Source organism: Bombus affinis, chromosome 18 (genome assembly GCF_024516045.1).
Source record: "Bombus affinis isolate iyBomAffi1 chromosome 18, iyBomAffi1.2, whole genome shotgun sequence".
Lineage (NCBI taxonomy): Eukaryota > Metazoa > Arthropoda > Insecta > Hymenoptera > Apidae > Bombus > Bombus affinis.
In genome coordinates this window covers 4,826,586-4,848,286 of record NC_066361.1, presented here as the reverse complement: position 1 = coordinate 4,848,286, position 21,701 = coordinate 4,826,586, and the positions used below count along the sequence as shown (strand labels likewise).

Genomic DNA, 21,701 nt, shown 5'->3' with positions numbered 1-21,701 from the left:
TAAATACTTGTAACATATAAAAGTGCTTATTACTCACTCGCGTATTCGTATTTATGTATGCATTTTACTGGTATCCTAAAATTTTAACTCTGAATAGTACATTAAAAATTCAACTCTCATTTTTGTAATTAATAATACAAAACTGTATTTCGCTGACAACAATAAAAGAAAAGCGGAACAATATGTAAGTACTTAGTATAATAAAATATATTCGATGCAATTTCCCGCTCTTGAAAGAATCATCTTCGTTATCGACGTGTAAGCCTGGAACGTGGAGCAGAATCCCGAGGGAGGGCAGTGTCAATCGCTCGCATTTGGCGGCGTGATGTTCGCCGCGGTACCTACGTTACATTCGTATAATATGATTCAGTTTCGCCAGTGCTATTACGGGGTGAGCTCTGTAAAGTGTGTCTGAACATCTCTCTCTCGAAAAGTGCGTCGCACGTAAGTGCGAAGCGTGATATGAAATAGTGAATTGGATTGTGATTCAAATGGACAGGCGATACTAACCTCGCGTTATGGGATTGTGAAAGGAATCGAGAACGTATAAGAAGGTGGCAGGAAGTGGGAAAAGGGCCAGGGATACAACGCTCACGCCCGGTTGTCACGACGCCATGTTTCCCCGAAGTGACCTACCGATGTCGAGTATCCCTTTGATGATACTCTGCTTTTTCGTACTTACCGTTGCCGGCCTTGACGAATCTGGTAAGCTGTAGAAATTATTTAACAAACTGACTCGCGAACGATTTCAACGCGACGACAGCTTCTTCCGCTATTCTCGTCGATCGTCCACGAGAGGATATAATGACGAACATTTATAAGCAGTGTATCTACTATTTAGCGGATGCATGATGCACCGCTGTCATCGTAGTCCTCACGATTGTTATCCTTCGTAACAAATAGTTTTTAATATTTTTACCCTGAACAAATATCATGGCAATGATTTTAAGCTATGTTAAATGGATTGTTGGTTGTACAGGCGTGCATAAAATTGCATACCGTCATGCACGATTGATTAACAACATAAAAAGATATCGAATGTCATTGGCGTATCTTGATCGTTTCAATTATTTATCATTCGATACACTCTTGTCTTCTATCTTTTCTGTTTGTTATGTGAGCCGTGTTTATGCTGGAAGATTCAATTTTCGTGATACATTGATTACTGAAAGATGCATAATACTTGTGAAAATACATAAAATATTGTGTACACGTATACTTCGGAATTGTAGAATTGAATGTGTTCAACTTTGAAAGATTTGTACATTAAAAGATATGAATTTATTAATAAAGACATATAATTTATTTGCATTCTATTCTTTTTTTTTTTTATAAATTAGAATTAAAAATAAAAGATATTAATCTATTTACGTTCGATTTTGTATATTAAAATGTCTATGCTACAATTGAAATTTGCTTACGGTATAATGCATGTTATCGCTCGATCGATTACTATTTCATTTAACCACCTTGTTACACGTTACATATATACTATTGGAATAAATAAAAATATTTTAATAGTACGGAATTCAAGTCGTAAAATGATTACATATGCGCACATCGCAATCGTGATTATAGATCTTAAATTATCATATTCAAGAGTAAATGTATTCATTAATGGAATTACCAGAATAATCAAAACGACCAACACTGTACGTAATTTTTCATAGAAATTTTGTGAATTTATGACAATTTATCTTTTGAGATTTTAGTGATTTTTTTGTAAAATACTTGGATAGAGACTTGTTTATTCCCTTGCATTATATATCTCTTCATATAATTCTCATTTTGATTTCTTTGGTACAAGTTTTATATTTTAATATTTTCTAATAAAATTTTAATTTTATTAATTTTTAATAAATAAGAGAAATATTAGTTACAAAATAGCTATCAAATCTTCTATCTTGTTAAAATATATGGTGTGGAAATTCTTTTCTACAATTATTTCCTAATTCTCAAGCCGTTTCAATGTGGTATATCAAATACGTAAATGATACTTTTGTATTTATCAAGTTACATTTTTCGTGGAAAATATCTTCGGTTTGGTGTGGAAACGATTTTATAAAAATCGAAAGATCAAAAAATCAAAAACCATGTTATTTCATACATGATCAGAAGAGTAATTATTGGTTAAACACTTTGAACATTTAACTATAGTTTAACCTTACATTTAACTAACATTTAAATTTAAATTTAAATAAAAATAAAAATTTAAATAAAAATTAAAAACACTTTGTTTCATTCTTTTCTTTTCAATATAACGATTATATTTCGTCGCATAATATACATAATCTAATCGCGTAATATGGAATATAATCTAAAGATACTTGACATGAGAAAGCGCCATTATTGAGTTACTGATGCCATATCGATAATAACCGTTGAATTCATAAAATGAAGAATTTACGCGACATATACATATGCACATACGTCTTACACTTAGCATAAAAAAAGATGAGAACGCAATATAAGATAACATTATTTAAAATTCATGTTATTCTGGATTATAAAATAAGCAGTTTACATAATCATAGTCTTTATTATGTAAAAAATAAAAACATCCTAATTGCTTATTTACAAAACAACAAACATAAATCAGGAATAGTTTTGATCAATTGATAATTTATTATTATTTTATTAAAATTTTATACTTAATATTTACATTTTCTATGTTTGTGTATACCAGAAGGTTTAGTAGAATATATTATTTAATCTCAAGGCTCATAAAACATCATAACAGAAGTTTTAGTAAAATATACTTCAGATCTTTGGTAATTTGAGCTATTAAGACAAAACTTGGTCTGTTTGTATGACTCCACTATTATGATTTTAATGAATTAATTAGCCAATTACTTGGTTCGTTCATATACTACTTGACTAAAAGTTCTTTAATTAGACACAATTGCAATTTTTCAAATAATATGAATGTTATCAGTTGGCTTGTCAATTTACCTTTGTTTATTACTATTATGTTTAAGTTAACAAAAATACCATGTTAATTTGACATATTTTCATTTGATTATATTGATATATTAGATTAATATTAGATATAAAATAGAAACGTATTTATATTTTTATATATCCCTGTGCAGCTGTTGAAAAAATAGAAACCACCGAGTCAAAAAATGAGAATCCAGCAGTGTTAGAAATTACAGCATCTCAAGACTTAGAAGGTATAGAGGCTGGTAGTACTCCATCACTTATATGTAAACTCAATGTACCTGGTCAAATATGGTGGACCAGCAATGGAAAGAATCTTACCACTATTAAAGATTTTGATTCTGGAGGTCGTTTGGATATTAAACAGGCTAGTAGAAATGATACAGGAGACTATAAGTGTATGGCACAAACTGCAGATGGAGAATTGTTAAAAAAGGATGTCCATATTAGAGTTATTGGTAAATATCAATTATTAATTAGCTATAATTTATTTATTAATATAAAATATAATTTGCAAAATTTATGTTTATATACTATTGTTCATATTCGTAATCACAAATTATTTTCATTTTAGAACCAGGTAGAATAACAACTGGGGTAGATATTAGGGCAAAAGTGATGGAATCAGCTAACTTGACATGCCTCATGCATGGTTATCCATTATCTCAATTTACTTGGTTAAAAGGGAATGATTCAGAAAGTACCGACCACTGGAAGGATTTCACTACTATCACGCAAATAAACGAAACTCTCACTCTACTGACTTTAGAATTTAAGAGCTTAACTCGGAAAGATAACGGAACGTATATTTGCAAAGCACGCGATTACAGCGGTGAAATTAGCGCTTATAGACACCTCTTTGTGATTGATGTACCGAAAGTGAGCATCGACTTTATGAAAGCTGTTGGTGCTGGAAGTATATTCTTAAACTGGACTGTAAATGATGGCAACGAACCGATTAAAGAATATGTTATCCAACATATGAAAAACGGAACTAATCAATATCAATATTATTCTAAACAAATTGGAGGTGGTAATTCGAGTTATGTTTTAAGGGGTTTTGAAAGTGGTACAGCGTATCAGATTGGAATTAGCGCTACAAATACCGTGGGTACATCACACGTACAACTTGATCCACGTTGGATTACTACGCTTGAAAAAGGTATTGAAATAAGGAATAATCCTGATCGTGTATCTTCGTTTCCCGAATTACGAAATAATGAATCAATTCAATTTATTACAGATCCTATATTTGTGCCAAAAGTTTCCGTTAACGGAGTCACTGAAAATTCTATTACAATAGGATGGACAGTACCGCCACCGGATTTAAAAGAACACGTTCATTATTATAATTTAATGGTTACACATGGAGATCAGAAAAGAGAAGCAGTATATCCAGCGCAACCATTTACTGTCTACGCATTTGTCGATCTCGATCCCGATACAACGTATAAGTTTAAAATTGCCGCGTGTAGTGAATATACAAAGGAATGTGGAAACTGGAGCATTGAAGTGAATGGTACTACTTTAGATGGAGGTAAGATATTATTGAATTTGCAAACTCAGTATTTTCTAAACTTTAGAAATTTAAGATTAATCATATAATATTAATTTTAGTGGCCAGCCCTCCTCAGAATTTATCTGTTAATTGTCGATTCGATAATATAAGTAGCTCCAGTTTTATCTCTATTACATGGGATCATCCAGAGAAATCTAACGGCGTTATTACTCGTTATAATATACAATTAATCGGCATCGCCAGATTTAAAAATGGTATGGGTCGTTTAGATATTGATACTTGGGGACCACAGAATTGGAGCGTTAAAAAAAATAGCACGCATTTTAATCAAATACCGGCTAATACGAATTACACGGTTCGTGTGAACGGTGTAACTAGATCTCGTACACCAGGAAAGGATGCTGTGGGTAACTGTACCACGCCAATTACCATACCAGATAGAGATAGCTTAAACATGCGATCGTGGCGAAAAATCGAGAATCAGGGTAAACAATTGTTTAAGTTATATCTTCCACGTATCACAGAAAGAAATGGTCCTATATGTTGTTATAGAGTTTATTTAGTAAAATTAGCACCACGAAAGAGCGTCACTGATTTACCACCACCTGAAGAAATTAATGTGTATTCCTATCAATATGCCCATAATTCACCTTCCGGTGGTGCTTACGTTGCCGAAACATTTGATAGCGATCGATTGGTACCGGAGATTTTTCTTGGCGATGGCGAATCATTCAACAATAGTAGCATGTGCAACAAATGTATTGGACTTAGGCCAAAAGTCGCTCCACCAGTATTACATTTTGTTCCCGAAGTTTCAACAACCATCTCAGCACTTAATACAACACCTGCCACTACTACAACGACAGTAACATGGACTACAACTCCCGCTCCAACAACATCGTCAGCTACTACCCAAAAGATCGAAACAACCATTGCAAATCTAATAGACAATAATCATACAGAGACTGTTGAAAGAAGAAAAAGAGACAATATGGCTACCCAGAAAACAAAGGGTAATGATGGATCTTCTGAAATACCATTATTTACCGCACAAGATGGTTTCTTAGATGAAAACTCAAACTACACGGGTTTTATCGAAGTTATTGGTATGACTAATATATGTATAAATAAGCTTACGTATTTTACACTTAAAATGATTTATAATAATATACTTTCTTATAGTATTTGGAAATCAAGATCAGCTTTTACCAGCCTATAGTAATTACTTTAATCCTCTTTATGGAGGGTTAGATCCCGTAGCCGTAGTGTCAGCGGAAGTTACCACACTCAGCGTAATCCTGCAAATTTCCATTGCTCTTATACTGATCATCATCATTCTTCTCATTGCGCTTTGTGTATTGCACAGATATACAAAGCGTGCTCAACAGAGAGGAGAAGAAATTATAACTTTGAGAAATAGTTTCAGGTAAAAGAATATTTTATAATTATAGCCATTATATATTTTCACTAGAAAAAAATATGAGCTTAAAATTTAATAAATATTTATATCTTGATAGGCATTTATGCAGGAGTCTTAGAGGTAGACATCAATTGGTAGCAGCAAGCCCTCCAGACATGCCTCCTATTCCTAAAGGTGAACTGCTCCAGGCATATCTCGAACGACATCGGGATTCTGATTATGGTTTTCAACACGAATTCGAATTGCTACCGGATAGATTCACAGATCGTACAACAAGAGCTTCGGAGGCACGTGAAAATCTATACAAAAATCGTTATCCAGATATAAAATGTTACGATCAGACTAGAGTAAGACTCGCACAAATGGATGGAATTTGCGGATCTGATTACATAAATGCGAACTTTGTGTTAGGGTACAAAGAACGTAAAAAATTTATATGCGCTCAAGGTCCAATGGAAAATACCGTTTGCGATTATTGGAGAATGATTTGGGAACAACATCTTGAGCTGATACTTATGTTAACGAATCTCGAAGAATACTCAAAAACGAAATGCGCAAAATACTGGCCAGACAAAGGTGAAACTAAAAATTTTGGCGACATCACTGTTGAACATGTTCGAGAAAGAGCTTACTCAGATTACGTTGTTCGTGAATTAAAAATGACACGATTAGGAGAACGAGATGCACGCACCATCGTTCAGTATCATTTCTTAGTTTGGAAAGATTTTATGGCACCAGAACATCCTCATGCGATACTAAGGTTTATCAAAAGAGTGAATGAAGCTTATTCGTTGGAAAAGGGGCCGATATTGGTACATTGCAGTGCAGGTGTCGGACGAACAGGAACATTAGTCGCATTAGATTCTTTGCTGCAACAACTTGCAGAAGAAGGTCAAGTTTCGATTTTCAATACAGTATGTGATCTAAGACATCAAAGAAACTTCTTAGTGCAATCGTTAAAACAGTATATTTTCACTTATCGTGCGTTAATGGAAATGGCACAATACGGGGATACGGAAATTCCAGCATCTCAGCTTAAAACTACAGTTACAAGATTAAGACAACGAGATAATGGTAAAGAAAAATGTAGAATGGAGGAAGAGTATGATGTAAGTAAGAAACTTAAATTTACATGACAAAATTATATTAGTTGATAAAAGTTATTTATTTTGCTTTTGTTACTTGTAGAAAATCAATTCTGTATTAGAAGACAGAAAATCATTTTCTGTTGGTGGAGGAGAAGAAAATAAGAGCAAGAATAGAAGTGAATTAATAATACCATATGACAGAAATCGAGTAATTCTTACACCCGTTCCAGGTAGAGAACATTCAACGTATATAAATGCATCATTTATTGAAGGCTATGACAATTCCGAGTCGTTTGTTATCACCCAAGATCCGTTGGACACTACGATAGCAGACTTCTGGCGAATGATTTCAGAACAATGCATCTCTACGATAGTAATGTTATCCGATGTGAGTACTCTTTCTTTTTTTTTCTAATTGTTGTAAGTTTTTATAAATTCTTAAAAGCTTCAAACTCCTTGCGTAAATATCGTACGTGGTACGCAACTTATATTTTATACATAATAAGTACAGTCGGACGAGAAACATTGTTGTGTCTCCGACTTCTTTCATAAGTACATATATTATATTGCATAAAGCCATATGCCAGATATGCCCTTTTAGAATATTATACAGATTATAATATAAACATTTATTTCAGTTAAATGAAGGTCCACGAAAATGTCCACGTTATTGGCCTGATGACGATGCAGCATACGATCACATAAGAGTTAGATATATTCAAAGCGAGAGCTGTCCATATTACACTCGCCGTGAATTCTGTGTTTCTAATACTAAAACTGACGAAAGCGTTGTTGTAACACAATACCAATATCATGGATGGCCAACGGTAGAGGGAGAAGTACCTGAAGTAACTCGTGGTCTCATTGAACTTGTAAACCAAACACTTACAAATGACACAGAATCAAGCGGCTCGCTAGTCGTACACTGCAGTTATGGATCCGATAGGAGTTCTATGTTCGTTGCTCTTAGTATATTGGTTCAACAACTAAGGACTGAAAAACGCGTAGATATATTTACAACGACGAAGAAGTTACGATCGCAAAGACACGGCATGATTAGCACTTTTGTACGTAATTTGAATTTAATATTAAACAATTATTTGTTTTAATATATAAGAAATATTTTATATTAATGCATATATTGATATTTTCAGGCACAATACGAATTTCTACATCGTGCTATCGTGAATTATTCAGATCTTCATAATTTGGCCGACGACGAACCAGCTTCTTAATACCATGGAATGTAACAATGGAACATCTCGGTAATGTTCGGTGAATATGTGCATAAAGACAATTCACGTACAAAAAATGTTTGAAAATGTACGAATGCTCAAAGAAACGTATATTGGGCCAACCAAAGAAATTACTAATATATTGGTGAAACGAATACATCATGAAGTTAGACTGAAATATGCATAAGCATAAGCAACTATCGATCTTTGACAATTTTCATATTTTATGCACAGACTATCGAATTATGTGTATTAGACATTTATTCGTACTACAAGAAGTAAGCAGTAAACATTTCACATTGAAAAATTCGTAGGATTAAACTAAACATACGATTGGTTTGATACGATACAGAAATAAAATTAACCAATTATTGGTTAATCGTTAAAAAATGTAATACAGTGAAAACGCTCGTGGTATCACGTTCTTGACAACGTTGTGAATCAATCTCAATAATTTATTTTTATTGATGGAATCTAGAAAGAAAAACCTGAAATAGTGTAATTTTTGTGATTGAAAATGGGATACGAGGAAAGCAACAAAGTAAGTGCGTTTTTATTAACAAATACGACTATTTGGTGGACTTATGAAAGAACTAAGCATATTTATAAGACGTACGAATATTCTGACAAGTGGACCATATAACTTACCAATCTAATATTTGATCGTGTGATTATACCGTTAGAATGTTCAAGCTCAATGTGAAATGTAAAATACATTGCAACATTAAAATTATGTTTCACGAAAAATAAAAAACTTGTATGTATATCTTAAACATAACTTTTATGTTTTTTTAGCTCGTTATATTATAGATATATGTATATTCCTTTTCATACACGATCACATATAGATGGCATAGTTTATATGGATTAAAGCTGAATTAAGAACTGGGTTGTATTCTTCCAAACGTTTTTGCTGGCATGCGTTGTTAATCTACCGTTCGATGACAAGGAAAGATCAAACACTAATTTGATCTACCTTACAATTTACGATAATTAATGATACTACGCACGCACTGTGTGTTTATTAGTGCAGGATTATTTGTAACATAGGAGTCATATACAATATAAAACGTGCATACGCTAATTTTTCTTCTAAATAAAGACTGATCTTTTTATTCAGTTCGAAATTCGCGAAGAACGGCATGCAAAATTGCTGTGAATTGTAACACGAGGAGAAGAATCATTTTTTACTTTTTCATACATGAAATAATTAGGAATATATCTGTGTGTGTGGCATGTCCGCAAATGTGCTTTGTAAGTCACCGACGAAGTTTTACGCATAATTGGAAGGCTTACGCGGCACAATAGGAGTTAGGTTTTTACTTGAGAATGCTAAAGACATAGGTAGTTTTTACGCATCTAAAGAAAATTTATCAATTAAATTACTCGAATGACTGTGAAACGAACCTAATCTAAGAGGGTCCTCTTAATTCATAATTAATTAAAAAATAAAATCATTGGAAAGACATACTGGAATAAAATTGAATTTTTATATTAATAACAGGAACTACCTATAGCTGCTAGTGTTCTACCTCACAGTGGATAATGCTAAATATAAAAACAAGTCGATGAGATTACTATAAATAAGGAAAGAGAAAAGAAATGGAATCATTGAAGTGAAAAAATTGCGAAATTATGCACTATATATGTTATTTCTTCGCACGCTCGTTTTTTTCTAGTCAAGTTTTTAACTCCGACACGTGCGCTGCTAAGCCATTCATTTATGGCAGGGGACAATCACATTTTAAATTCTTGATTTACATCGCATCGATCGGCAGGATTTATTTTTCTTTCCTTTCCTTCGTGTCAGTTTCATTCCATTCGCGTGCATACAATGCACATCCCTACTCGATGTATATGTGTGTATAACCTACTCATTAACTGAGAAGCAATTAGTTGCTAGTTTGCGCTTCGATTATGTTGTAATTGATAGAGATCTAAGAGACCATTATGTTCCGCCTGGAATTCACAATCGCTACTATCACTACTGTTGCTTTATTGCATTAACAAACGGTGTGACGTATTTGTTTTTATACTCAGACAGACTTATGCATAAGAGTATTTACGAAGGTACAAAGTGCCTATGAATTTCCACCTAGTCCCATTTTTTACACAATGTAACATCGTTAATGATATTTGTCTTTTTCTCGTGAGTTTTGTGTAATTAATTTATTACAAATCATTTGATTAGGCATGGTATTTCTAAGATATAAAATATTTAAAGATATTCTATACCATTTTGTATGTATTATTTATATACATGTTTACATCAATATTTTATATATACTTTACAAATGATGGGATTTGTACACTTTTCTAACCTTCATTATAACTTTATAAGAACTTTTATTTTGTTCGACAACTCAATACTCCTTATATTTATATCCTTTTATACATGCCTTTTTTGGTCAGTGCAAAAAGAATATTGTATGGTGGAAATTCTTAAACATTTTGTATAGTAGCTGTAGTCTAGAATGATTTTTATATTGAAATATAATGGAAAGATTTTTTTTAAAGGCAAATCGACACGCACATTATGCATGTAAAAATATAATCTCATGGACTTTTGATATTTTTTAATGTAAAATTTACAAGCTCAGCGTCTCACTTGTAATGAATATAACTCTTTTAATTTATATTACGTTAATATCAGTGAGAAAATAAGTAATGTTCATATAATGTTCATTTATTTATAGGATATTTATAAGATCTGCGATATATATATATTATATTATATATATTATACATATATATTATATATATATATATATATATATAATGATTAATTGCGTTTCTATTATTTAATAAGAATTTTGCGCAGAATTAGCAATTGTTTTCAACTTTTATTGCATTAAACTAAAACGCACTTTATGTGCACGCGAAAATGCGTAATTTAGGACAGTAATAACAGTAATAACATTGTTAATATTTGATACAATATATAATTGCAAAATTGTAATGACAATTTCGTAATTAGTTACATGTATGTTCTTATTACATATTTTCACCTCATGTGTAAAAAAAACATCGACATTTTTACAGCCAGTGTATGAATTAGAAGCATTAAAAGCATTGTTGTAAATTAATGTATACAATTTTTTATTTTTATCATAACAAAGATACTGATACAGTCCAATAAGAAAAAAAAGGATATGTTTCGGCCGAATAGCAAGTGTATTACAATCTTTTAACTTCTTATTTTGTAAAATGCGCATAAGAAAAATGCAATGTATTATAATACAGATATACCTTAGATATAAGTTAAAGTTAACGGCAGCTGCACAGCTTGCCATTTCCTCTCAAAAGGTATATCTTGATAATGACGCGCATTATTAATTACATCAGGCTGTGTGTTGATATGTTAGTTCTTTATTTAAATCAAACTAGATGCGGTCGATTGGAGTTAAATTGGTTATCGACTTTCATTCATGGCTCTATGTAATTGGCTAGGAACATGTAGCGTGATTAATGATACACCGTGTCCTATAGGAACGTGTGCGTGAGGTTTGTTGGTATGATTAGGCAGTACGTGTAAGAAAAAGAGGAGACGGCGGTCTTTTTTGTGGATAATATATAATTCATGTAGGATATATATTAAATATTCTCCTGTGTCCAGACAAAGGTGATTGACCAACTATGTGTCAACTTACGTGTTAAAGATGCCATTCATGATAAATTCACTCTATTATGTGTGTGTTATACACGAATGAAATAACTGTGTTAAGTAATAGTACTCGAATCAGCTAGCGTAGATCTTTGTACATTGTGCTATTGCCATAGCAGTGAAGTATGATATATTGTGAATATGATTGTGCTGCACTTGACAAATATCTTTAAAATATTGGAATTAAAATAAAATCTTTGAAGGAAATACCTTTGATTCGATGCAAACCAATTAAAAATTTTTCTGTTGCTATTACAGCACAGATGTCAATTGTAGCAGCACAAGCTTATTACAATTAAAAGGAAGGGAGAAGACTTTTACAAAGCACAATAAAAAGAACTATTTTGCTTGGAGATCAAATTGCTTGAAGCAAAAGCTTTTTGACAATTTTGATACATAAACTGAAATTTGCAATGCCAAGTAAGATAATTGTCAAGGGCATTTTCTATGCTTATACTTCATTTTTTCATTGTGATTTATTCATTGCTTGTGTTTGACGATTCACTAAAGTACATTGAGAAAGCTTCTTAAATATGCAATGTACTGGCAAAGTATTGCCTTAGTAACAAGGGTATACTGACAGACTTTGGATTTTAAATTGAAACAGGATAACTTTAAGATCTGTTTTTTTTTCTATACATCTTTATACTTTCTTAATACGTGCACGAGCAATGTACTATCTATTCGATATACATAAATCCAATGGCACCTACTAACGTTCCTGTGATATTCTATGCGACTGATGAGTTTAAGATGTGATGAATCACAATCCTTTTTGTACAACTGGCAATAGAAATTAGTTTCTATAGCATCAATCTTGTACTTTTATAACTTGTAATTTCGACTTACTTTTATCTAATTTTTCAATGAACTTCCGACGACATTTTACATTTGATACGGATATACATATTTGAATTTTTTTTAAATACATTTTACCGACTCGCTGTTAAGATGGAAGTAATCTAACAATTAAAATTGCGGATAATCCAGATGCCACGAAACAAGGCGATCGATCGTAATTAAATGGAACTTACTGATCTTCTTTCTTTTTTTTTTTTTTATACAATCATTCGATGTAGCATCAGTTCAACTTGCGTTCAAATATTTGCATGATGTAAAAATATCGGTATCTTACAGCTAATGGTCCGACACGATGTGTATGGAATAATCTTTCATTGTAAATAGCTGGTGAAATTACAAAATCTGCGTAGTGATTTTTTCGAAACTATGTAATACTCGAAGCAAAAAGACGTTACATCTGAGTATTAAGCTTATATATATAGGGTATTTAAAAAATATACATATGTCGAATTAATGATTTTGTCCAATATGTATTCATTAATGGATCAAGACACATCACCCTATATATGTATACTTCGTTTTATATTTCCGATTATTTTCTCTCGTTATAAAATCTTAATGGCGGAGGAAATGTCGTAGACAGATAATACAAAAAAGTATTATCAAAAGTATTCTTTATAATTAGGTATTATTGTTGCAATCTTTGCGTCGAGATTTTAACGAGGTACTGCTTATTCTGTAAACATAGCAATAAAATATTTTACACGATCTAATTCATTAGCGACATGTATAGACATATTGTTAAATTTGATTCTCTTCGATGCGTAGCTTATATCGAACTCTGTAATTTTTATTTATTCAATGACTGTACCGTCAAGTAGAGGATTCTGATAATTAAGGATAAGTATACTTGCGACGTTCGTTTAAAAATATCGTGCTGCCATGTACAAATACATATATATAAGTTTCCGCTCGAATTGTGTACGTAAAGATGTGCTATGAATCGTCGTTGTTTCATTTTTAGTATACAGTATAGCGTACATTTATGTTCATCTACTTACACGACTAGCAATTAATTCTCAGAGCGATCTGTAATGTACATTCAATATGTACGCCTTTCTTTATGTTAATCTAAGCTTACTATAAAATTACATTTACAACTTTTTGTATACCGATACTCAATTTAAATGATAAGGGTAGAAGCAAAAAAAGAAAAAGAAAAAACCTATCTCGGCCTATTTTTAGCGAAATTACTAGCGATATAATCTCCATCGTTGTTTATAATAATCGCACAAACAATTCTCAGAAATGAATGCAAATTATTAATTAATCAATTCGTGATCTAAATTCAATGTGCGAACGAGCTGAAACCAGATCTTTTCAAAGAATAGTCTTTCATCGTAGAATCGTATACCGTGATTCTGAAAAAAAAACGTAAATCTTTATCGAGTATCACTTTCAATCAACTTGGGCACTAATCTTTTGTAGCGGTATTCTTTCGTTCTGTATATAACGTATCCTTTTAAGGCATATTTTTAACTAACCACGGTTAAGTTCACCGTCAAATATCAGAAATTATAATACACGAACGGCTCTTTAAATTTTCGTGTTCGATATTGAACGGTGCTGAACAGCCGGAACTGATGCGCGTAGTAACCGTAACTGCGCGCGCACGTGAACAAACTACGTGACAAAGTTCAAGTCGATTTAGCGGCAATCGACATTCCGTCTATAATTGACGGGTGTAAGACCACGTGCAAATAAGCTACTCGATATTGTTGAGATTTCGTAGCGGTAACTCTGTATGCGATTCTCAGTAACATTATATTTTTAACCCTGTCTTTGCAATCCATATAACTGCGAATATGGTTCTTCTATAGTAGAGGAACGCGCGCTGCGAATATTCATTTGCATAGAAAAAAAGAGTTAAATAAAACTGTAACTTTCAACATTGAAGAAATTAACATATATATACCATTAACGGATTGCTTCCGAATTCTTCCGAACAGAGTCAAAACAATAACGTTAGAAATGAAAGAATTAATAGATAATTAATAATTAATATGATGATTAATAATTAATTATAGAAATAATAACGCATACCTATATGCATTGCATTATTAAAAATATATATACATAATTGAATCGCAACAATAACTTTGTACACTGCTGCGTAATCGCAATGACATCGCAATGGCTCGTCTGCACCAGGTCTAATTCACAAGAAAAGAACAGTTTCTGTGCTTCGTATATTTCGTAAAGAAAAATGTAAACGCTCTAAAAAGAGGGCCTACCACCGTCGTCTCCAATCCGGTTCGTTGACCCATAATAAGTAGAATCTTTTTTTTTTTTTTTTTTTTTGTAAATGAAACCGTGTAAGAGAAATAAAATTGAAATTCATCCGTGTATTGTATTAGCGCATTATGTTCGTATATAATGGAGGATTAAAAGTTAAATTACGTATAACCTTAGATTTTGTATGATATTCACTTTATAAGAGGGAGGTTATGCTAAAGATAAAGATATTATATATATTATATCTATGAAATACGTGTAACGACAATTGATCGTTCGTCGATAATTGACGAACCATAAAAATGATGTAGCGGCGCTGATTATCGAATCATCTTTTTGTATGAAAAGAAAAAAAGATTGTAAAACGATATCAGTAACGGTGCACTCGATGTGAAAGGAAATACATGACACAATAACGAACTATACGAGCAATTTTCGTTTTCCTTTCCTCCCCCTTCTTTTACTAACATAACAGGACATGAAACATTACGGTACATTCTTTTAACATTCGTCCAACGAAAATCTAAAATCTAAAACTACTTTTATATAAATTCATATAAAAATTATATATCATATCATATAAAAATATGATATTTAATTATTATTTTCTATCTATTCGCGGATCTAGTAATTTTCAATTCAACAACTACAATTTTACAAATATCATTAGTATTGGTATACATAACTATTTAATCGTTTTTATTGTAATATTATCGATATTTATCATTATAGGAAATTAGAGCAATTTAATTTTGTAACGAAAAGTATATAATGTAGAAAGTGGGAAATATCAGTATTGTAATCTAGACGAGTAATTACGGCGGACGAATATAATTAAAGAAAATCATTGGTTACCATCTAACGGCTCCTCGCAGGTCCACTCAGTGAACCGCAATTCCTTCATCGTTTATTGTACACGGTCTACATCGAGAACTTACACTATGATTTGCATAATAAACTAATGACAATTATAATCACGACATAGATTTTATACGAGCAGGATGTTATAAACTATATCTTCTAGGAAATTATTATCCCATTATTATATTGTCCCATATACATTATTACCATCTCATATGGCGTTTTTAGAATAAATCAAATATTAAAACAACTTTCTCTATTAAAATACTAATACCGATATACCAATTGTCTCTCGCTTAAAATAAAAAGTATTACCACAACTGAGGAAATATATATCTATTATGTATACGATTCTCGCTTTTGCCTGTGTTCAGGCATCCATGCAAGTTTCCTTTTAACGAACTACAGAATGAAACAATCTTATGTAGTTAGTAGAACAAAAGAAAACCAGTTTTCTGGCACAACATTTCGATTATAATCTAACTTCATTTACCTTGATGGCATCCTACGATCTGCGTCAAAAAGCAAAAGACTCCAGATCACGATTGCACTTAATCTTGTCGCTTGTTTCCTCTGAACTGGTTTACTGTACTGTTCCCATTTTTCTTACGAGTCACTTAATAATCACTCGTGTTGCCCAATTTCTGCGCAAGACATGGACAAACCGATAAGAATACGAAACGAACGGTAAGATGATATTGTCAAACACACGTTGAAATCTCCAAAGTATTACGTACATGTGTATTCGAAAACTTGATCATAGGGTATTCGTCAAATATGTATGTGGTTTCGAGCACATCCGTTATATTGCATCACACGTCTATGGAATCACCAATCTTAAAAGAATAAAATGTTTCGTGACAGTATAATAGAAATGAACATATTTCAAACATCATCCTTATATTTCTACACCGATAAAATTTTCTATTACTTTGCATTGTAGTAATAGGTAATTGAATAATTGTACCTACGCCAATGATGAGTTTATTAATTAAAAAGAATTATTTAGTAAAAATGATATCTCATTAACTTTTACCTATTATATTTCTAATATGTATTTTAAAAATAGTAGATAAAAAGTAATATAAATTATTAATTATAAATATTGTAATGTTTCTCAGAAATAAGATTATATAAATATAATCATTGCTTAAAACTACGTTAGTAATCGCAGAATTGATTATAACCCAATAACCGGAAACCCACTAAAAAAAATGTTAACTCTAAACATGCATTTAACATACAGTAAGTTTGTACATCTCTTAGTGGATGTTCTGATACGTAGAACCATGAATTCCTCGAATACCTGGTGGGGAACGAGTTGGCCGAGGATATTCGTGCAGTCCATCCCTGCTAGTACAATTGCGAACATACTGACCGCGAGTGTTTGTTACGCACATCCGTAACATGGTATTTCCATTACGAGCGTGAACCTAAAAAAGGAAAAATCATTGTGTAATCGGAAATTCAATGAACACAAGAGAGTAACGAATCGCTGGCGATTAATTGCTGGTGAAGTTACGATAATAAGGTACAACGATACGCAACATAGCTCGCTAAGCAGAAAATTAATATTACAGCAATAACGTGAAGATCGTTAATTATTATAGAACCAATGTGGTACCAGTAAAAATGCATGTTATTTCGTTTTAATTAAATCTTATGGATAATTGAAAACATCCCGCTATAAAAATATGGAAAAATGATTAACAAAGAAAAACACTTCTATAGTTAATCAACAGATATGTTTCATATAGAATAAAAAAAAAGTATATATTTATACGTCAAATGAATACATCGAAAAGGATGAAGTTAATTTATCTTGCTTTAGTATTTTTAAACTCTGTTAGGAACGTTAGAATGAACGATGAATCCAGCGGAGAATATCTTCAAAAGGCAATGTTCCAACTTCAAGAATTCAATGTTCCCTCCCCTACTAACATTTATGACAGGATGTCGTCAAATAACGGTTATAAAAATGTAATCTATATGAACGAAAATCGGCAAAATTATCAGGTTCAAAAGATTAATATGAATACGCAGCGAAATACGCAAAAATACCAAAACCATAGCTTCCAACATCATAATACTATACTTAATGAAAAGGTTGATTTACATCCAACTGATTTAAGTTTTTCACAATATCACGAGGTAAATAAATGACATTTTTATTCATACATTTTAAATAAATATTTTATTATTTTTGTTTCATATAATTTGTTATATATCTAAAGAGTTCCAAAAAGAGCTATTAAGAAATTACCTTTAATTTTCCAGCCTCACATTCCGATCGTTACCAAAGTAAAAGATCCAGAAGTACTTGGATTTACAAGGGCAGAATTGGCGGCCATGTATAAAAGCGCATTAGAAAAGGGATCGACGATCAGTTTATCTTCATTAACCAATGCACTCTCTTCCGGCGAGATACCTCAGATTACACAAACTCACGTGGAATTTCCGATTAAGCAGCCCCTCTATCAATATTACTTCTTTCCGCTAAAAACTTTTATGTCAGAATTTAAAAAAGATCGCGGTTATAAAACGATTGTAAGTACATATTCTAATTTGAAATTGAAGAAAATTCGTCTAATTTAGAAAAAAAGAAATGAAAATTATTATTTTAATCTTCTCATTATTACGTTCCTGTCATTTTTTGTAGCCTGCCCATGCATATGACAAGACAGAAGCTGCACAAACTACTCAAACGCAGTTATCAAATCCTATCTTTGTAGCCATAAGTACTTTTGTCACTATGGCAATTGTATTCATGATGAGTGTTTTATTCTTGCCAAAGATTACTCAACTCGATATATTTCCAGCGCGAAGTATTCAAGATGATTTCTTTTATTTAACGAACATAGTTACGAACGCCATTGAACGTTATAATTTGTTGGAGAAATTTAGAGATCATCATGTAAATACTATCAGGTAGTTTATAATATAACGAGATAAATAATGTATATATCTAGGTAAATTTTATAATTAACATAGGGAAAAGAAATGTAAACGATTTTATAGATTATAACTTGGATTAAAATGTATAAGGCTGATGTAAGGCCGAAATAAAATTAGATAATTTGTCAAAATATATTCATAACATCTATTTAATTACATCATTTGTCACTATAGTTAGATAAATTTTAACAAAAACAACAGTGAGCTAAACAAAACAATTCTTATTTAATAACAGTATATAGTATTTATAAATTTTGTTCTTTAAAAAATGTAATGTTTTACAATTCCTTTTTTGTACATAAATATGTATTAATAAAATTGTATGAAATTGTACAACTAGAGATATGCTCCAAATAATACAACATTAAACGATATTAGAAACATCTACAAGTATTGTGCATTGTGTATTTTTATAATCCTAGTTATGGTAGAGAAAATAGGGATAAATTATCTTCTGTGATCTATTTGGGGAATGTATATGTATCTGTGATTACATTCAAGAACTATCTAAATTTATAATAAAGAAGTTAGGTACTTTTCAAACTTTTCTACATGTACTTCTATGTCTTGTAAAACTATACTTGCTTATATTTTACGACCTGTACAATATGACGTATATAAAGGAAGGCACACTTTGGAATAATACCTGTAAGCTCATTATTCACTTTACATGCTATCTATTCTTTTGTAATCAGTCTGTCCGATTGGCAGTGGAAAGAGATGCTTGTTCTGCAGCTTTCCGTTTTAATACTTGACGTTGATGTTCGTATTCGAAATCTTCTTCGGTTATATTTAATTTTCGAATCTGCGATATTGCATTTATTTAACAAAATGTACTTGTTTTCAAGAAACGAGACACGAAAATTAAGTATTCTACCTGATAAACTAAAGCTTCTTCTTCCATAATATGCTGAGGAGGATTTCTTAATACTTGAAGCGTTTCATAAACTGTCGGACAGCGCTTAGTAAGAGATGTGCGTCCTAAGCTGCCTTTTAACAAAACTAGTCCAACTTTAAAGATAATTTTAACACCTTCACAAAGGAACATATCCCACACTCGTAGAATACTTTCCCATGGCAGTGTTCGCGTGTAAACACATAAGAACCATTCGGTCATATATAAGATTGGTTCCATCTTTTGTTTTTTCTGAGAAATTAACGGCAATAATTAATTCTCATTTACATGCGGATTTTAATTAATTAATACTAACCAAATGTTTGTAAGCAATGGGGGACACTCTTTTCAAAAGAGCAAATAAAATATCTCCATCGCGTAATAATGTTTCCATTCCTTGACTATAATATCCAATTAAATACTTGTCACATATTGCAACAAGGCACCAAAATGCTTGTACTGCTGGCATATGCATCAATAAAAATGCAGCAATAGGTGCTTGAGCTTGACAATAACCAACTTTACTATTTAAAATAGAATAAGCTTTCAATACTTTGAACAGTTCCTCCTGTCCAGGAGCTTCTCCAATAAACATTATATGATGTGGAAATTGACGATGAAGATCTTTTTTGATATCATCTATATATTTTGGATCACCAGATCGCTCTACCAACTCTTCAAATAAATTTGGGTTTGTATCCATTAGCAATTGTCCTCCACAAAGATTTAGCCATGCACGAAGTCTTACTGAAGGTGGAATACCCTTTCTACATCTTTCTCTAACTTTACGGTAATTTGTATTCATGAAATAACTCCAATTGTTTAACATCTGTATCCATTTTCGTTCCCTTCTAAGCATTACCTCTGGTGGTAATCCTTGTTTAACAAGGCTAGTATTTTACATATAAATATTAGTATATAAATGTACATTTTGCCATCATAACTGTTACATTAATATATAATTATTATATTACCTGTCAGAGCTACAATTGGAATCTTGAAGGAAACCATGTCGATCAATTTTAGAACCTTCAAACTTATCACTCTCTGTCTCTGCATCCCCATTATATGATCCTGAGGACGCCATAGCATTTTTCTAATTGTCTAGAATAAAATATAAAATTTTTATAATATATATATATACTGTACTACTTCCTTGGAAAAATAATATTCTGATAAAAAAAGTTTTGTTTATTATATTGGACACCGTTTAAGTATTTTTACTATCAAGGTCATATCAATATAAATTTTAATTCTAAAAATAATAAATAACAATAAAAAATAATCATATTAAGAATCAACAATTTTCAAATTTACTATGAACATGTTACCAAGTATTCTGACGTTTTATAAACTATGTATTTTATATCTATCTCGATTATATTGACAACATTTTTACACAAAACAAACGTTAATCGACGCATTTTATGATTACAAATTTGTTTCACTTACAACATTAAAACGGAATAAAGAAGAGAATATCTGAACGCGTTTTATAATTGACAGTTGACAGATACATGCCAATAAATTTCGAACAAATAATACGATAACAAGATCATAATTTAAGATATCAATACTTCATATGTCGCACGATAAGGCACTGTTTTATAACGCCCAAAAAGTTCGTGCAACGAATTACAATCATTTGTACGTGTCAAAGTATCTTGTCTCAGCTTGATAACTAACATAAACGCGTTACTGTATACATATTCACACAATTATTTACTTTCACATTATCACATTAACAATGAGTGGGCACACCGTGTGAATTAACATTAGACTTACCATCGATGATCCGCAAAAATCTGATTTATGAAATTCCAAAAGAATATACTATGCACTGCTTTAGAGTACCGATATTTTGCTTTTATCACACGCGTCAATTATAATAAATATATGAATTTAAATTAATTGATATATTACAACAAAATGTAGCGGAGATTTTTATCTCGAAATGGAACTACCAGATACTCTACGTTAATTGGACAGTTCCGTTGATTCATTTACTGTTATCCAATAGTAAGAAAG

General features: G+C 31.6%; 3 protein-coding genes and 1 long non-coding RNA gene across 11 annotated transcripts; 2 read left to right on the top strand and 2 right to left on the bottom strand.

Annotated features, from left to right (window-relative positions):
* The first annotated feature begins 332 nt into the window (after positions 1–332).
* LOC126926509 (tyrosine-protein phosphatase 69D) lies at positions 333–11,288 on the top strand. The gene is made up of 10 exons (XM_050742809.1): positions 333–705; positions 3,093–3,398; positions 3,515–4,102; positions 4,184–4,477; positions 4,558–5,565; positions 5,642–5,885; positions 5,977–6,988; positions 7,068–7,355; positions 7,606–8,034; positions 8,122–11,288. The coding sequence occupies exons 1-10, from the start codon at positions 615–617 to the stop codon at positions 8,200–8,202; spliced, it is 4,341 nt and encodes a 1,446-aa protein (XP_050598766.1). The 5' UTR covers positions 333–614; the 3' UTR covers positions 8,203–11,288.
* Positions 11,289–12,872: 1,584 nt separating this feature from the next.
* On the bottom strand, positions 12,873–18,231 carry LOC126926534 (uncharacterized). Of its 4 annotated transcripts, none has more exons than XR_007714668.1 (5): positions 18,087–18,231; positions 17,068–17,256; positions 16,561–16,659; positions 16,317–16,467; positions 15,814–16,225 (listed from the first exon to the last, which is right to left on the bottom strand). It is a non-coding gene; the product is annotated as an uncharacterized LOC126926534 (long non-coding RNA). The 4 variants fall into 4 exon arrangements; XR_007714666.1 differs by having other exon boundaries at positions 17,130–17,256; XR_007714667.1 differs by lacking the exons at positions 15,814–16,225; positions 18,087–18,231 and adding an exon at positions 12,873–14,088 and having other exon boundaries at positions 17,130–17,249.
* Positions 16,412–18,913, top strand: LOC126926525 (uncharacterized). Of its 4 annotated transcripts, none has more exons than XM_050742855.1 (4): positions 16,412–16,510; positions 17,674–17,974; positions 18,101–18,370; positions 18,483–18,913. In XM_050742855.1, exons 1-4 carry the CDS (start codon positions 16,479–16,481, stop codon positions 18,753–18,755), a joined length of 876 nt encoding a protein of 291 aa, XP_050598812.1. In that variant the 5' UTR covers positions 16,412–16,478; the 3' UTR covers positions 18,756–18,913. The 4 variants fall into 4 exon arrangements, with proteins under 4 accessions (XP_050598812.1, XP_050598814.1, XP_050598813.1 ...); XM_050742857.1 differs by lacking the exon at positions 16,412–16,510 and adding an exon at positions 17,264–17,354; XM_050742856.1 differs by lacking the exon at positions 16,412–16,510 and adding an exon at positions 17,513–17,592.
* On the bottom strand, positions 18,887–21,608 carry LOC126926521 (TBC1 domain family member 10A). 2 transcript variants are annotated; one of them, XM_050742848.1, is made up of 5 exons: positions 21,459–21,608; positions 20,648–20,777; positions 19,990–20,563; positions 19,656–19,925; positions 18,887–19,583 (listed from the first exon to the last, which is right to left on the bottom strand). In XM_050742848.1, the coding sequence occupies exons 2-5, from the start codon at positions 20,758–20,760 to the stop codon at positions 19,470–19,472; spliced, it is 1,071 nt and encodes a 356-aa protein (XP_050598805.1). In that variant the 5' UTR covers positions 20,761–20,777; positions 21,459–21,608; the 3' UTR covers positions 18,887–19,469. The 2 variants fall into 2 exon arrangements, with proteins under 2 accessions (XP_050598805.1, XP_050598804.1); XM_050742847.1 differs by lacking the exon at positions 21,459–21,608 and adding an exon at positions 21,126–21,335.
* Positions 21,609–21,701: the final 93 nt, after the last annotated feature.

Coding starts and splice junctions, on each gene's coding strand:
- LOC126926509 (XM_050742809.1), top strand. CDS start 615: ATGTTTCCCCGAAGTGACCTACCGATGTCGAGTATCCCTTTGATGATA. Junction 4,478..4,557: donor TGGTACTACTTTAGATGGAG/GTAAGATATTAT, acceptor TATTAATTTTAG/TGGCCAGCCCTCCTCAGAAT. Junction 6,989..7,067: donor GAATGGAGGAAGAGTATGAT/GTAAGTAAGAAA, acceptor TGTTACTTGTAG/AAAATCAATTCTGTATTAGA.
- LOC126926525 (XM_050742853.1), top strand. CDS start 17,612: ATGAATACATCGAAAAGGATGAAGTTAATTTATCTTGCTTTAGTATTT. Junction 17,975..18,100: donor GTTTTTCACAATATCACGAG/GTAAATAAATGA, acceptor TTAATTTTCCAG/CCTCACATTCCGATCGTTAC. Junction 18,371..18,482: donor ATCGCGGTTATAAAACGATT/GTAAGTACATAT, acceptor CATTTTTTGTAG/CCTGCCCATGCATATGACAA.
- LOC126926521 (XM_050742848.1), bottom strand. CDS start 20,760: ATGGCGTCCTCAGGATCATATAATGGGGATGCAGAGACAGAGAGTGAT. Junction 20,564..20,647: donor TCCAATTGTAGCTCTGACAG/GTAATATAATAA, acceptor GTAAAATACTAG/CCTTGTTAAACAAGGATTAC. Junction 19,926..19,989: donor CCATTGCTTACAAACATTTG/GTTAGTATTAAT, acceptor TTAATTTCTCAG/AAAAAACAAAAGATGGAACC.